The 15,036-nt window shown below is 47.3% G+C and overlaps 1 protein-coding gene across 1 annotated transcript; it reads right to left on the bottom strand.

Annotated features, from left to right (window-relative positions):
- Positions 1-325: 325 nt before the first annotated feature.
- Positions 326-11,921, bottom strand: TAS1R1 (taste 1 receptor member 1). The gene is made up of 6 exons (XM_029578055.1): positions 11,713-11,921; positions 10,886-11,189; positions 7,356-8,111; positions 4,169-4,381; positions 2,680-2,800; positions 326-1,683 (listed from the first exon to the last, which is right to left on the bottom strand). The coding sequence occupies exons 1-6, from the start codon at positions 11,919-11,921 to the stop codon at positions 752-754; spliced, it is 2,535 nt and encodes an 844-aa protein (XP_029433915.1). The 3' UTR covers positions 326-751.
- Positions 11,922-15,036: the final 3,115 nt, after the last annotated feature.

Genomic DNA, 15,036 nt, shown 5'->3' on the forward strand with positions numbered 1-15,036 from the left:
ACAGGATGTTAGGCTAGGTGGGCCTTCGATTGGATTGGCTTTCTGCTATTATTTCTATGGTTGTGCTATGCCCACTTTGGTCAGCATCATTAAAGGCCTGATTTACTATGTTCTTTTCCCCACTGACGTATAATAGGAGGGGAAAAAAAGCCTTCATAAATAAGGCAGGAAATCCATTTTTCTTGGAATTGACCAGAGGCATTATTAAAAAAGGAGGACCATCTCCTAATATGGCTCTTTCAGAACTCTCTCCTGCTACATACACATGGTAATAATAATGCCTTCTCTTTCTTCAGTTCTCTACGTTAGTTACCAACTCTGTTGCCTGGGATATGTAGCTCTGATTTTACTGGCCGTCTGCATCTGCATTGGGATGGCACTTGGAAACTAGGAGTTCCTCAGCCTGTACCTCTCAATCTGGAGTCATCTTGTAGAATACAGTTCCTAATTAGACTTGTCAGCTGGCTAAAGGCTGTCAGGGCAGATTAATTCAGTCCCGAGTTAATCCCATTGCATGGATCATGGATTTGTAATTCTGCTTAGGGGAAATCAAAACTCCAAGACTCTTTATGGAATGAGGCAAAAGCAGGACTGGATCAACTTGTCCTTAAAAACTGGAGCCAGTTGACAACCCAATTCCTAAGCCCTTAGCAGCTGCCTAAAACATCACAAAATAAATCCCTCATGGGTATACAAATGGTCTTCAAGGACGGTGTGGAAAGCAGGGCCACTTAATGCTGTGGTGCTCCTTTCAGTCAGAGTTCTTCTTCCTTGTATAGTTTTGGATCGATGTCTGGAAATGCTCTGGGGTGTTCAGATCTTTTCGGAGAAGAATGACATAGCACTTTGGTACAAAGTAACCTCCCAGGATCCCGAATAAGCTGGCCAAAACAGCCAGGACGTTGACCGCTGTGACATATTTGCCCTTGTAGACTATATAGATGGTGAAGAATGAGATCCAGGAGATGAAATAGATCAGCAGGCTGAAGGTGATGCATTTTGCCTCATTGTAGTTTTCTGGCAAATCCTTTCCCAGGTAGCAGAATACAAAGCAAAATATGCTGAGCAAGCCAATGTACAGAATCTCAATGATGGCCTCCTTGGAGATGCTCTCTGAACATTCCAAAACGATCTGACTGTCGAAATTCTCTAAGTTTTCGATTGGCACGGAGGGCTGGCTGCTGATCCAAATGATGGAAATCATTACCTGAAAGACTGAGCTCACACACAGGAAAACATTTGGCCCATTCTTTTTTACCCAGAAATCACAGAATGTGGGGAACTTGGCTGCCAGCTTGAAAATGCAGACGACCTGGAATGACCTTATGACCAAGCAGGAGAGACAAATCGTGTAGCTAATGGCAAACATTGGCTGTCTCAGCATGCAAGTCATCTTAGTGGGCATCCCAAAGTAGCAGAACAAGGTACAGCACGCACACGCCAGGGACCCTAGCATGGTGAAACACATCTTTCCACCCGCAGACCTAACCACAGGTGTATTTAGGTTGAGTGCAAAGACTGCTGCAATGGCCAGGGCCAACAAGAAGAGGACCATGATGGCAAACAGCAGTACCATAGCTACTGGCTCAGTCCAGGAGAGGTATTCAATGGTTTTGCTGAAGCAGGCATGACTCTTTGGTGGGGACCACTCACGTGATGTGCAGAACTGACAATCATAGAGGTCTGCAAAGGAAATAAATAGGAAAAATGTTTGCTTATATCAGCAGAAGACTCCCATGCTAGGGAAAACTGTCTATATATAAATAATTTGTTGCACTTTAGTATAGTCCAATTAGGCAATACATATTGTGAAGTACTTCTGGCAATGGACTGTCCTTCCATTTATTCTTGAGAAACAAAAATATAATGCAGTGTTGAATCTGCTGCTGCCCTTTGGCATAGGATTCGGGTTGCTCTATGGGTCCTAGAGAAAGCCGAATCCTTTGCAGGTTCTGATAGTTTTTATTGCATCAGCATTCAATGTTCTACATGAATTTTAGAGACTAGAGATGCAAAAGAAGAGTGGAGGAAGGAATCCTACCGATGCTAATCATTTCACCACTCATCCCAACCCCTACAATGTTAACCTCACCTTCTCTATGCACAGGCGCTTCCTTCTAAAGAAGGGATCTGTGGGATCTTCGAAGCTCATTTACCAAACTGCCTTTGGCTAACCCTTAGGATGCTCCAGTGAAAGGCACAGAATTCGATTAATGCGCTTTAGTGGTTGCCTGAAAAGAACATTCTAGCAGCACTACAAAATCATGCAAGCGATGCACTATAACATAATGTGACTGGTGGGGCTGTAATGACTTTATATGTCAGATATATAAAGTTAATGTGATGCAGCTAGCATGCAAGGTTTTGTACCAAGGAGTGGCCAAGCCCTCTCTGCGCATCACCACAAGGGGGTTTTAGTCATCTCAGATTTTCTCCCATTCTGTTCTTCAGAGAGAAACCTTGGCTAAATCGGGCCCAGTGAGTACTGCGAGGTAACAGTTTTGTCCGGTACCTGTCACTGTAACCAGAATGCATACCCAACTTTCTAATCTTAGGGACGCCCCCATCTCTGATCACAGGCATTGATCTCCCAAGGTTTAATTCAACAACAACAACAACAACAAACTCGAGAAAACACTTTTTAAAAACATGTTTTGTGGAGGCAGTGCTGTTACTTACTACTTTTGTTTAGGAAAGTCATCTTTGGACAAGGCTTACAGTCAAAACAGCATGGGTGGGGGCCCTTCTGCACCCTCTGCTCTCCTGCCGGACACTCCTTAGAACACACTGATACAGGAACCTTAAAAAGAGAGCGCATCGTCACGACGACGATGCAAGGCAGGAGGGACTGGCATGGAAGTGACTCAGTGGCGGGACATCTGTTGTGAAGAGCATGGCCAAGGGCAGAGGGACTTCAACCACGTGTAATTACAGGCACAGATACAGACCCTGGAAGGTTCTGCTGCTATTATGGAAATTCCTTTCTACTATTTTTCCTTTGTGTCCTCAGTTCTGCGTCAGCTTTTCTAATCCGGGGAACAATGCATGTGAGGGGCACCATGTCATTCCCATGCATCTCACGTGTAGGGCAGGGGTTGGGCCTGGCAGTTTCCTCATGAGCCTGTATTCACAGGTACCTGGAGATTTCCCCCCCTATTCCACTGCAGTGACGACCCTTAGACAGGGGCTTCAAAGAACAACCTCCTTCCTGAACTCCAGTAACGTGGATCCTGAGTCTGGCCACTAGATGACGCCAAATTTGTGATGAGCGGGGCTCCCTCCCCAGGGGCTGTGAATGCTCTCTCTCGAAAGACTTGGGGAAAGGAAGCCCTGATCCAGGTATCGAACCCAGGTCCTCCGCGTGGCTTAGCCCCCCCCCCCCCTCAGAAGTCCATTTTATCATGATTTATCAGCATCAACAAGCCCACGCCTCACTACGTGCAGGTCACCAGCCTAGGACAAGTCATTTTTTGTCTCTCTGAGGTTCTTGTCACCAGCTTGCTCTTATTCCTGCAGTTTTGCTATAAATAGAACTTTCTGAATTCTGACAGAAATTTGAAATGCAAATAATCCTTTTCTGTCCATGCTGCCAACAAAGAGGCGCAGTCTAGCAGTTACTACATGAAGCTGGGGAGAAGGACAGAAGAACCACACAGGTTCCCTTCTGCTATTCCTGGCTGTACAAGCAATTTACTTTATGACTCTGGGCCAGTCAGGTGACCGTCCCGTACATGACTTCATGCAGCTGCAATTAAAGAATGAGAATAACCAGCCATCTTCTAATCTAGGTCAGTGGCTATCATGCAGAGAGCATATCTGACCATCTTCAATGGTGGTGGTGGTGAGGAATGATTCTGGAGTGCTACTGCTTCTATTGGGGTGAAAGATGCTATATAAATGTATTAATAATAATAATAATTATGTACTGCTCGCAGAGCAGGAAACAACTCTGAAGCTGTTTCAAAATCCTGTCACTGGTACATATCAGATCACCTGAACAGGAGCACCACTTGTGTTATAAATATTTGGCTACTCTCACGCTCTTTTTTTTCTGGAGTGTAGCTCCTTATTCTATGGGGCAAACATGCCAAGTGTCAAAACAGGACTTGTTTGCTGGAGCCTGAAATCTTCTGCATAATAAAATTATACTTAACGAAGCATACTTTACCTTGTTGTCCTCTGTATGCCATTTGAGATTGTCTTTAATGATGTCCAGTCTTCTTAGATTTCGGGTAAATGACCCAATCACCACGCTGGACCAACGCTGCCTTGTCCATTCCCACATAGCTATGTCATAGCCAATGTAGGGATCCCCTTTCTCATCAAAACGTATGGTCTGATTGTGAAGAATAAAATTAATGTTCCTTATTCTTTCCAGAAGCTGTAAAACGCAAGCATATAATTTGTTTTACTGGAGATCGAACAGGGTCTGCAGTGGTACAACTGGTAGGGTAACTGGGGAGACCGTGTGCACTCCCTGATGTGAGAGTCATGCCTCTCCCTCAGATACAACTTTCCAGGATGCAGATTTCTCTGTTTCTCCACTGCTGCTCTTTACATGCATCCTTCTATGTTTTTTGTGCAACTGGCAGAGGTATGACAAACTGACTATTCCTAGAAGCAACTTCCTTGACTCTGCTCTGCTTTCAGCTCTTACCAGCACCACTGCTAGTTAAAGAGGCTTTGACAGATACGCCTGAACCTTTGCATAAAAGTTCTCCTCTTTGGTTCATGCTCCTTGCCCTTGAACTCTGTGGTGGTTCATGTGAAGGGTAAGATGACGCCACCAAAACTAAAGGCACCAGAAACACAAGGTAACAGAGAGGATTTATAGCAGGAGAGGTAGAGGGGGACCAGGATGGAAAACGGGAAAGATGGAGAAGAGGATCAGGCGGTGGTTGAGGGAGGAAGAGAGGGGAGGAGATGAGAAATAGAGATGGAAAGCAACAACAATCGTGCCTATCACACCAAGGGGCCGATGGAATTCAAACGCGCTGAAAGCGGGTGCTGAGTGTTCAGCGTCCGCTTTCCTAACACGATCCCCCAGCACTCCTCCTGGGGGCGCCATGCAATATTTAAATTAGGGGTCGCTAGGGTCAATTGTGCGCCCCTAGCACCTCCTTGACAACTGGCGCCCGCGAGCGGTCGGCTGTCCGCGGCTGTCCTCTGGTTTGGAAAACGGACACCTAATTTATTGGCAATCATTCATTTTCCTAATCGGCGCACAGCCACGGGTTCGGGAAATGGACGCTGGTTAACTGAGCATCCGTTTCCCCGAACCTGACCGCCGGACTTTTTAAAAAAAACTTTTAAAAAGTTTTTGTTCCTCCTACTTAATATCGCAACGATATTAGGTGGGAGGATGTTACTAAATTCATCATATTAGGTGGGATGATACTAAATTCATCAAAAACGGAACTTCTACTCATCACACCAGAAAACAGCTCCCTCACACACACTCATCCCACCGTACCAAATACTACACAAGTAAGAGACCTAGGAGTTCTAATTGACAATCACCTAAACCTGAAAGCTAACATCAACAAAACCACCAGAGACTGCTTTTATAAGCTCCAAGTGCTGAAAAGAATACGACCTCTCTTCCACACACATGACTTTAGAACGATTCTACAATCAATCATTTTCGCAAAGCTGGACTATTGTAACACCATCATGCTTGGTCTCCCCTCATCACACACCAAACCATTGCAAATGGTCCAAAATGCCTCCGCCCGTATACTCACTAACACCAGGAGAAGAGAACACATAACCCCAATCCTGATGGACCTTCATTGGCTGCCCATACACTTCAGAATAATCTACAAGGCCATTCTCACCATTTTCAAAAACATCCATTAATTAGCTCCAATCGACCTCCATATCCCCCTCCGATTACACCATTCAACAAGACCGACAAGAGATGCTTACAAAGGATCACTTCAAGTACCCCCAGCCAAAACTACCAGACACATCACGCTTAGAGATCGGGCATTCTCCACAGCCGGTCCAACTTTATGGAACTCCATTCCCCCGGATCTTAGAATGGAACCCAGCATCTCAACATTCAAGAAAAAACTCAAGACGTGGCTATTCACGCAGGCATTTCCTAACTCCAACATTATTTAACTCATCAATCAACACGCTTCGCTAATAATAACATTAATAGCCACCTCTTACAATGTTATTTATACAATGCTATTTATACATATATATAATCATCTGATCTTCATTTTCCTTCTCACTCCAAGTTATTGATTTCCTTGTTATATGTAACTGCTTTTCTGCACTTTTGTTCAAATTGTAAAGTCTTATTATTATTGCACCCCTGTTTCTTGTGAACCAGCATGATGGGACTATCGTCCTGAATGTTGGTATATAAAAAAACTTAAATAAATAAATAAATAAATAAATAAATACAGAAAAGCAGTATTTTCTTCTTTACTGTACAACTTTTGGGAGTACTCAACAATTAGGGGCGGATTTTAAGAGCCCTGCTCGCGTAAATCCGCCCAGATTTACGCGAGCAGGGCCCTGCGCGCCGGTAAGCCTATTTTACATAGGCCTACCGGCGCGCGCAGACCCCGGGACTCGCGTACGTCCCGGGGTTTTCGGAGGGGGGCGTGTCGGGGGCGGGCCCGGTCGTCGCGGCGTTTCGGGGGCGTGTCGGGAGCGTTTTGGGGGCGGGTACGGGGGCGTGGCTACGGCCCGGGGCGGTCCGGGGGCGTGGCCGCGCCCTCCGTACCCGCCCCCAGGTCGCGGCCCGGAGCGCAGGAGGCCCGCTGGCGCGCGGGGATTTACGTCTCCCTCCGGGAGGCGTAAATCCCCCGACAAAGGTAAGGGGATGGTTTAGACAGGGCCGGGCGGGTGGGTTAGGTAGGGGAAGGGAGGGGAAGGTGAGGGGAGGGCAAAGGAAAGTTCCCTCCGAGGCCGCTCCGATTTCGGAGCGGCCTTGGAGGGAACGGGTTAGGCAGCGCGGCTCGGCGCGCGCCGGCTATACAAAATCAATAGCCTTGCGCGCGCCGATCCAGGGATTTTAGTGGATACGTGCGGCTCCGCGCGTATCTACTAAAATCCAGCGTACTTTTGCTTGAGTCTGATGCGCAAGCAAAAGTAGGCTGATCGCGCTTCTTTTAAAATCTACCCCTTAATGCCTGCTCCAGGTAGGCGTTCATTTTTGAGCTTAAAAATGTGCATTTTATTGGATCCAGATAGATCTCTGCATGCTCACAGCTGGAAAACAAGGATAGTCTTAAAGTGATGGTCAGGAACATGTTTATCTGGGTGGACAACTGGTCAGCTAGGCTGAAGTGCATCTTTAACTCAGAGCAGAAAATTCAGTTGTAAATGTCACCTACCTGCCATGGATAAAATGTGCCTCTGTTGCAGGCTCCCGATTCACAGTCAAGCAGCCCATGCAGGGCATGTCCCACAGCGTAGACTGCAGCATAAACATTGAACGAGGCCTGGAGGTCAAAAGCACTGGGCACGGGCATGCTCTGAGGGGTGGACGACTGGCACTCGCGGCAGATCTGATTGCAGCTCTCCCTGACGGTCTGGCTATTTCTTCTGCTCTTTTCTGAATTCAGGTAGGCAATCTCAAACTCCCTCAGACCTGGCAGTCCAACTTGCTTCACTGAAATGCCCATCACTGTGCCGAGTCTTTGAATATTTGGTATGCTGAAAATCAGGGGTGACATTAACCAGTCCTCGGTGCCAAGCCACACCATCTGAGTGGCATTTTCTTGAATGGTTACTTCAAAAAGCACTTTAGCAAGATTCTTGGTGGCGAAAACCACCACAACCTGGACTTCATATTGGGCGAGGTTGCTGACGATGTGTTTCATTTCTGCTTCCTGCCCGTCGGCACTAGAGGGAATGACTGCTTGATAAGCTACACAGATGTCAAACTCGTCTGTCAGATCATAGAGGCTCTGCATCCCCTTTCTGCCATAATCGTTGTCACTCCCCAAAATTGCTATCCACGTCCAATTGAAATGCCTCAAGAGAAGAGCCAGCACTTCCACCTGGAACTTGTCACTTGGAATAGTTCGGAGGAAGGATGGATACACATCTTTCACGCTTAGCAATTCATTTGTAGCCTCATAACTGATCTGTTAAGGTTAACAATAATTGTTTGGATTATGCACACTCTAAGGTATTATTGACCTGCAACAGTACACAGAGGACGAGAGAACAAACAAGGCAGGAGATCAACTTAGTGAGTAGCGTTCCAGCTGCCATGCCGAGCAGATGCCCTCACATCATCATAAGAACATAAGAATTGCCCTCCTGGGTCAGACCAAGGTCCACTGAGCCCAGCATCCCATCTCCGACAGTGGCCACTGGGCAGTCCGGATCACAAGTACCTGTCAGTTCCTCAAGGGTTGATCTCACTCCCAGGTATAAGCCCTGGCTTTCCCACCTCTATCTGGCTAATAACTGTTTATGGACTTTTCCTTCAGGAACTTGGCCAATCCTCTTTTCAACCCCGCTGTGCTAGTTGCCTTCACCACGTCCTCGGGCAACAGATTCTGTAGCTTGATTGTGCACTGAGTGACTAAATACTTCCTAGGATTTGTTTTAAATCTGCCGGTTGCTGCTTTCATGGAGCCTCCCCTGGTCCTAGTGTTATTTGAAGGGGTAAATAACCGTTCCTTATTTACCCCTTCCACCCACTCATGGTTGTATAAATCTCAATCCTATCCCCTCCATTCTGAGGAGCCCTAATCTGTTTAGCCTTTCCCATAAGGGAGCTGTTCCATCCCCTTTATTTTGGTTGCCCTTCTCTGTATCTGTCTTCATGCAAGAGGTTGGCTTGTTACTAGAAGAGTCCCCCACTTAGGGGCTGAGGGTGCCCACCCCTCCATCCCAAGAAAACCGATTTTCCTTTTGAAAAGTCACTAGATGGCACGTGGGTGCAAAAGTACCCAGGTATCTTGCCCCCGCTTTATTTGCAGCTGGGGCTAGGTGGCAAAAATGAACAGCTTTCATACCAAACTTGAATCACATGAGTGAAGTTTACATCGGGAATGCTGGCATTAAAAGTGTCTAAGTATAATCACCCAGTGAAGCTCTATTTATCCACTTTGCGCAGGACAATTTTTGGCTAAGACGGATCCATTTAAAAATTGCCACTCTTGTGTGTGACATCTGACATTTGTCCCTGCCCCACCTGAATGGAGCTGTGGAAGCTCATAGCCCTGTCCAAACTCCCGACAATCAGCAGCACTGGTGCACGTTCTGTCCCTCTGTCAGGAACAGACTCGGAAACCCCGGCTGGAGTCTGGCACCGCTTACTGCCCTTAGAAATAGGACGCTTTGCTCCCCTGCAACACACAATCTTCAACCATAGCCACTGCCATTAGCAATGGTAACATGGAATAGACTCAGATTTTGGGTACTTGCCAGGTTCTTATGGCCTGGATTGGCCACTGTTGGAAACAGGATGCTGGGCTTGATGGACCCTTGGTCTGACCCAGTATGGCAGGTTCTTATGTTCTTAACCATGCAAGGAATGCAGAAATAAAGAAGATCAATATTCAAACTGGTCGTCTAAGTTCGGGACTTAGCTGGATAAACAACAGGTTTCAAGATTCCCCCACTCTAAGGGGCGGATTTTCAGAGCCCTGCTCGCGTAAATCCGCCCAAAACCGGGCGGATTTAGGCGAGCAGGGCCCTGCGCGCCGGTGAGCCTATTTTACATAGGCCTCCCGGCGCGCGCAGAGCCCCGGGACTCGTGTAAGTCCCGGGGTTCTCTGAGGGGGGCGTGTCGGGGGCGGGCCCGGTCGTCGCAGTGTTTCGGGGGCGTGTCGGCAGCGTTTTTGGGGCGGGTACCGGGGCGTGGCTACGGCCCGGGGCGGTCCGGGGCGTGGCCGCGCCCTCCGTACCCGCCCCCAGGTCGCGGCCCGGCGCGCAGGAGGCCCGCTGGCACGCGGGGATTTACGCCTCCCAGAGGGAGGCGTAAATCCCCCGACAAAGGTAAGGGGGGGGTTTAGACAGGGCCGGGCGGGTGGGTTAGGTAGGGGAAGGGAGGGGAAGGTGAGGGGAGGGCAAAGGAACGTTCCCTCCGAGGCCGCTCCGATTTCGGAGCGGCCTTGGAGGGAACGGGGGTAGGCTGCGCGGCTCGGCGCGCGCCGGCTATACAAAATCCATAGCCTTGCGCGCGCCGATCCAGGTTTTTAGCAGATACGCGCGGCTGGAGCGCAAACAAAAGTAGGCTATTCGCGCGCCTTTTAAAATCCGCCCCTAAGTGCATAAAACTTATCTGGATAACTTGAGGGCATTCCAGGGAGGACTTAAGTTAGTAGGAGAGCTCCAGTTGTGCTGGAGCAGCCCTAAAGTCAGCCAGATAAGTTTGTCCAGCTAACTAGGTCTTTATCTGGACATATTCAGTGGAGTGCCCGGCTAACTTGTCTGCTCCCCAAGCCGCTGAATATTGGGCTCTAAGCTTATACGAATCAATGGCTTGATTGCTGGCAATTACACTAAAAAATAAAAATAGACTTCAAGAATGGATTAAGGGCATTCGATATTTTTCTAGTTGTGTTTATTTGCCCTGGTTTCCATTGGGTTTTATCAGAGAAGACCACAGAAAGCAATGTGCAGGAAAAAGCAGTGCAGAATTGTTGCGCAATCCTTTCTGGCAAAAAAAAGATCCAGCCGTGCTTTTTCCACTTTCTTTGCTTTGGCACAGGAGTTTGATCCCTTGTGGGCTTCTGTTCCAGAACTTGCAGGAAGTTAAATCCTTCGGGGCAAACGATACCAGGGTTTAAAAAAGTGGCAGGAGTAAACGGACCCACAGGTTTCCAGTGTATTTTTTTTTGGCCCTGTCCCCGGTCCATGCCTCTGCCCTTCAGAATCTTTGCTTATCTATAGAAGATCTTACCTGTGGTATCAGAAAAAGGCCAAGGATGCTTGCCATAGTGAAAGCAAGGTCACTGTCGTCAGGCCCTATCACAGCTATGGCTTGGGGCTGGTAGTTGGTAAAATTGTTTTGCACTGTCACGAAGGGGAATGAGCGTTGGGAGACAAAATCCAGGGTCGCATACAAGTTAGAGGATTCTGAGCAGATGTCGTATATCTCGTACCCCAGGGTAACATTTGGGAGCAGGCTGCTGGAGTTATTTATCTCTTCAACGCTGAACCTCATAGCCTGGAATAGGTGAAAGCCATGATCGTTGAGGGCTGATCTACCGAAACAAAGGGAAGAAGATCGGAAAATGCAATTAACGGCAGAGGAAAACCATCGGAGTGATTCAGTTTCTCTCTGAAACGCAGCCTGGGGCTGTAACACTGTGGGATCAGAAACCAGAAGGGGCAAATATGGTAGCAAAGCACTGGTGCACAGCAAACAAGTCGGGGCTATCAGACGGCTACAGGTCATCAGAAATCAGCCTGAGCCAACCCTGGTGCTGTCCTTGTGCATCCATGGACTTGTTCCGGCTTCCCCAAGCAAAGCAAAGCAACAGTGGGGCAAAACCGAGACTGGAGAAGCCTTCCCCCAATGACGAGGGCTTAGAGGATTAGGGTATTTTTATTATGCAAACCTCAGAGCCTAATGGACAAGGCTGACTCTAACGGGAAGCAACGCCCAGGCAAATGCGTCCGCATGGGTTCTGCAGTCGGAGTTGGGAAATGCGTCCAAGAGAGGGGTCGGTGGCAGAACATGACCTGCTGCCCAAGAGATGCTGCTACATATGTCCCTCCACGCACCCTGCTGGTGCCTTCTTGTACACTGGCCCAGCAGTTTCCTCCCGCTCCTGTCTACTTCCAGCCTGGGACTGGCGTTTTAGTCCATTCACTGCAGTGACAGTCCTTAGCTGGGGGGGGCCTCGCACCAGGGCTCCTTCTGGAACCCTGCAGCTGTGGGCCTCAGATCGGGACACCAGGTGTAGCCACTGCGTGATGACCAGGAACCCCATCTCTTCCCTCCCCCCCCCCCCACAGCACCCCCTGTCCCAGTCAGCAAGTCAGGCGCCCTCTGGCTGGCCCTGTTCCGGTGCGAATCATAGTGTCCCGGTTCCTTTTATCCAATGCGGCAACCACCTCGCTCACCCACTGATTTATTGCATTTATTACAGGATTTATATGTCGCCATCTTACCGGAACCTGTTCATGGAGGTTTACTTACGGGGGGGTCTCTCAACTGCCGGCATCGCCAACTTCCTTCTGCTGCCAGGACCTGCAAGACTTTCAAAACAAGAATCCTAGCGATGACAGCGAGCCGCCTGATAAGCCTGTCCCCAGGCCAGTCCCTGCTTTTAGAGTAAGCCTGTTTTTAACTCCTATCTCACCGGAAGGAGGACAGATTCAGTTGTAACTAATTCTAATGATGTGACTCCTGATCATAATCCTCCTTTTACAAAAATGACAATGAACACTTGGAAAATGTTTAGGTGACTTTTTTTGTCCTTTGTCCCATTCAATACCACAAAATACAAGATGCTGTTGAATATGTTACAAGAGTTGGGCATGCTAATTTTGGAACATTTAGATGATGTGGATGGACCACCTTTCCATCTCAGAGCCAGTTGGAGGACAAATTTGATACCACTGTCCTTTTCATCAGTACTTTCACTGGAGATATTATCTTTTGCTGGCAAATAACTTTCGCCAAATTTTGAGAGATGTGCACCCTCTGGAAATCAGATTATTTAAAGTTAGTTCCACAGATCCTCCAAGGGCTTGGCTGGATTTTGGTCCGCCACATGCAGAAGCCAGGAACAAGTAGTTAAGCTCTCCGCTGGATCTTGCTGGGGTAAAATCCATGCTCAGGCATACAGGTGCTCATTAGCATCGAATTGTAAGGAATTACACTGTAAATTGCAATGCAAATTGTATTTTACTCCTATAAAAATGCATCAGATACTAGAACTTGCCTCTTTGCTGGAGGAACTGTGGGAGAATGGGCTGCTTCTTTCCTATTAGGCAGGACTATCCAAAGATATAGATTTGTTGGCCAAACGTTCAGCAATATATCAAAGAATTAACTGATGTGAGACTCAATTTAGAACCCAAATTGTTCCTGCTGGGTTCTATGGATGACGCCTTTATACTCGGTTCTTGTAGAGTATTTGTCTTATAACTTTGATTCACTGCTCACCCCACTGCGGCTAAAATGTGGACAGCATTTACTACTAGTGCTGAATTTTCAGACTGGGCACAAAGCTGGGGGAAACCCTCATTATTTCCCCCCCACATCCCATTTTATTCACTGGAGCTATACATTAATAACGCGGGTTTTCCACCTGAAAAGCTTAGACGCTGACTTTGATACCAACACATGGGCGCACATGGACGCGCGGATGCCGGCTTGCGCCAAAGGATACGGCCATATTATAACATACGCACGTATGTGCACGCAGGGTATAAAATAGGCCATACGCGCGGACATGTGCGCACAGTTTTATAGGGACAAATGCTGCCTCTACCGCGTAAGTTGGGGGGATTTTGGTAGACGGGCGCCGATGCAATTACCAGTTTCCCCAGTTCATTCCAAGTTATCCCAGGTAAAGGATAGGGCTTCCTAACCCCTCCCCTAATTAATTAGCCTCCCTTTTACCCTGTTAGTCCCGACCCTTAAAGCCCCGCTGACTAGCCTAGCCTTTTTTGCTTTAGGTCTCACGCGCCGTCCATAGCGGAAGTAAAGTTACACGGTAGGGGACCCCGGCAGGCACCTGTGTGCGTAAGTATTTATGCGCTGGTTTCATTCCGAAATCCCAGAACACCTATGCCCTGCCAGACCATGCCCACGCCCCGCCCCTTTTTTTCAGAAAAAAGCTTTTGTGCGTGTACCATAGAGATACGCGTGTACACGGCCGCGTTTTAAAATCCGCACAGCAAGTGCCAAACCCACTTCTGCGTGTGTCTCCCGGCTCTGGCATGCACGGGGGTTTTAAAATTCACCCCTTACTGAAGCTCCGTGAATCAGCCCCATGTCTTTTGAGAAAATGACTTTGCCTCTGGGGGGGGGGGGGGGGGTTGGTGAAAGATAAATTGTATAAGATTTGGATGCCTTTCACATGAAGAATACATAATATTAACTGTTACCAGTTCTCTTCCTCCTGTTGTATGACTATAGATGGCTTTAAAGATGAGCAATGATAGCCTTTTTTCTTCATTAAATTGGATGAATTAAGCATCTATGAGAAAAGTTTACTAAAGGTTTGGTTAAGCTGGTTAATGTGTCCCTACATACACTGAATAACAAGAACTGGATTTCTACAAAGCTGAGCACTCTGAGTGGAGGAGTAGCCTAGTGGTTAGAGCATTGATCTATGAACCAGGAGACCAGAATTCAAGCCCCACTGTTGCTCCTTGTGACCTTGGACAAGTCACTTTACCCTCAGATTGTAAGCCCTATGGGGATAGGGAAATACCTACAGTACCTGAATGTAATCCACTTTGAAATGCTGTGAAAAGTGGAATAATAAATATAATTGGTTACATTAACTCACTATAGTTGTCTTGTATAGTTCAGCTTACTTAACTACCTTGCAATATGATTGCTTGATATGTCCATTTGCTATTGACACCATAAGCTTTTTCAGAAATAAAATTACAAAAAATAAAATCAGATTTTCCTCATTTTGCCTGCTGTTTCTAACTGAGCTCAAGCACAGCGCTTCTCACTTACCGGTCACATTCATCTACCTCAGGGGAGGATTTGATGTTTGCACTCGAATCGTGAATTGGGAAGGCTCCGGCAATGATGTAGTCTCCGGGAACGCTAAATTCTGAAGGATGATCCGTGGCTTGGCAACGAGGAGCCAAATCCAGGGCAACATACAAGTACAAAGGGAAAATCAGTTCTGTAGGAAACAGCATGTCTTATTGAAATTTAAAAAAATCAATGAAATCAAAGCTTTACTATCAAAGGTTGTGCAGATGATGAAGCGATCCAGGTATTCTGCTATTATATATATATACTCTTCAGTATTTTGGGATGTGATTTTCTTTCAAACCTCAACCTGCTAATAGCCAAATATGGACTTGGGATATTTAAAAGGGAAACTATATGGCCAAAGAGCTTCCTAC

Source organism: Rhinatrema bivittatum, chromosome 15 (genome assembly GCF_901001135.1).
Source record: "Rhinatrema bivittatum chromosome 15, aRhiBiv1.1, whole genome shotgun sequence".
Lineage (NCBI taxonomy): Eukaryota > Metazoa > Chordata > Amphibia > Gymnophiona > Rhinatrematidae > Rhinatrema > Rhinatrema bivittatum.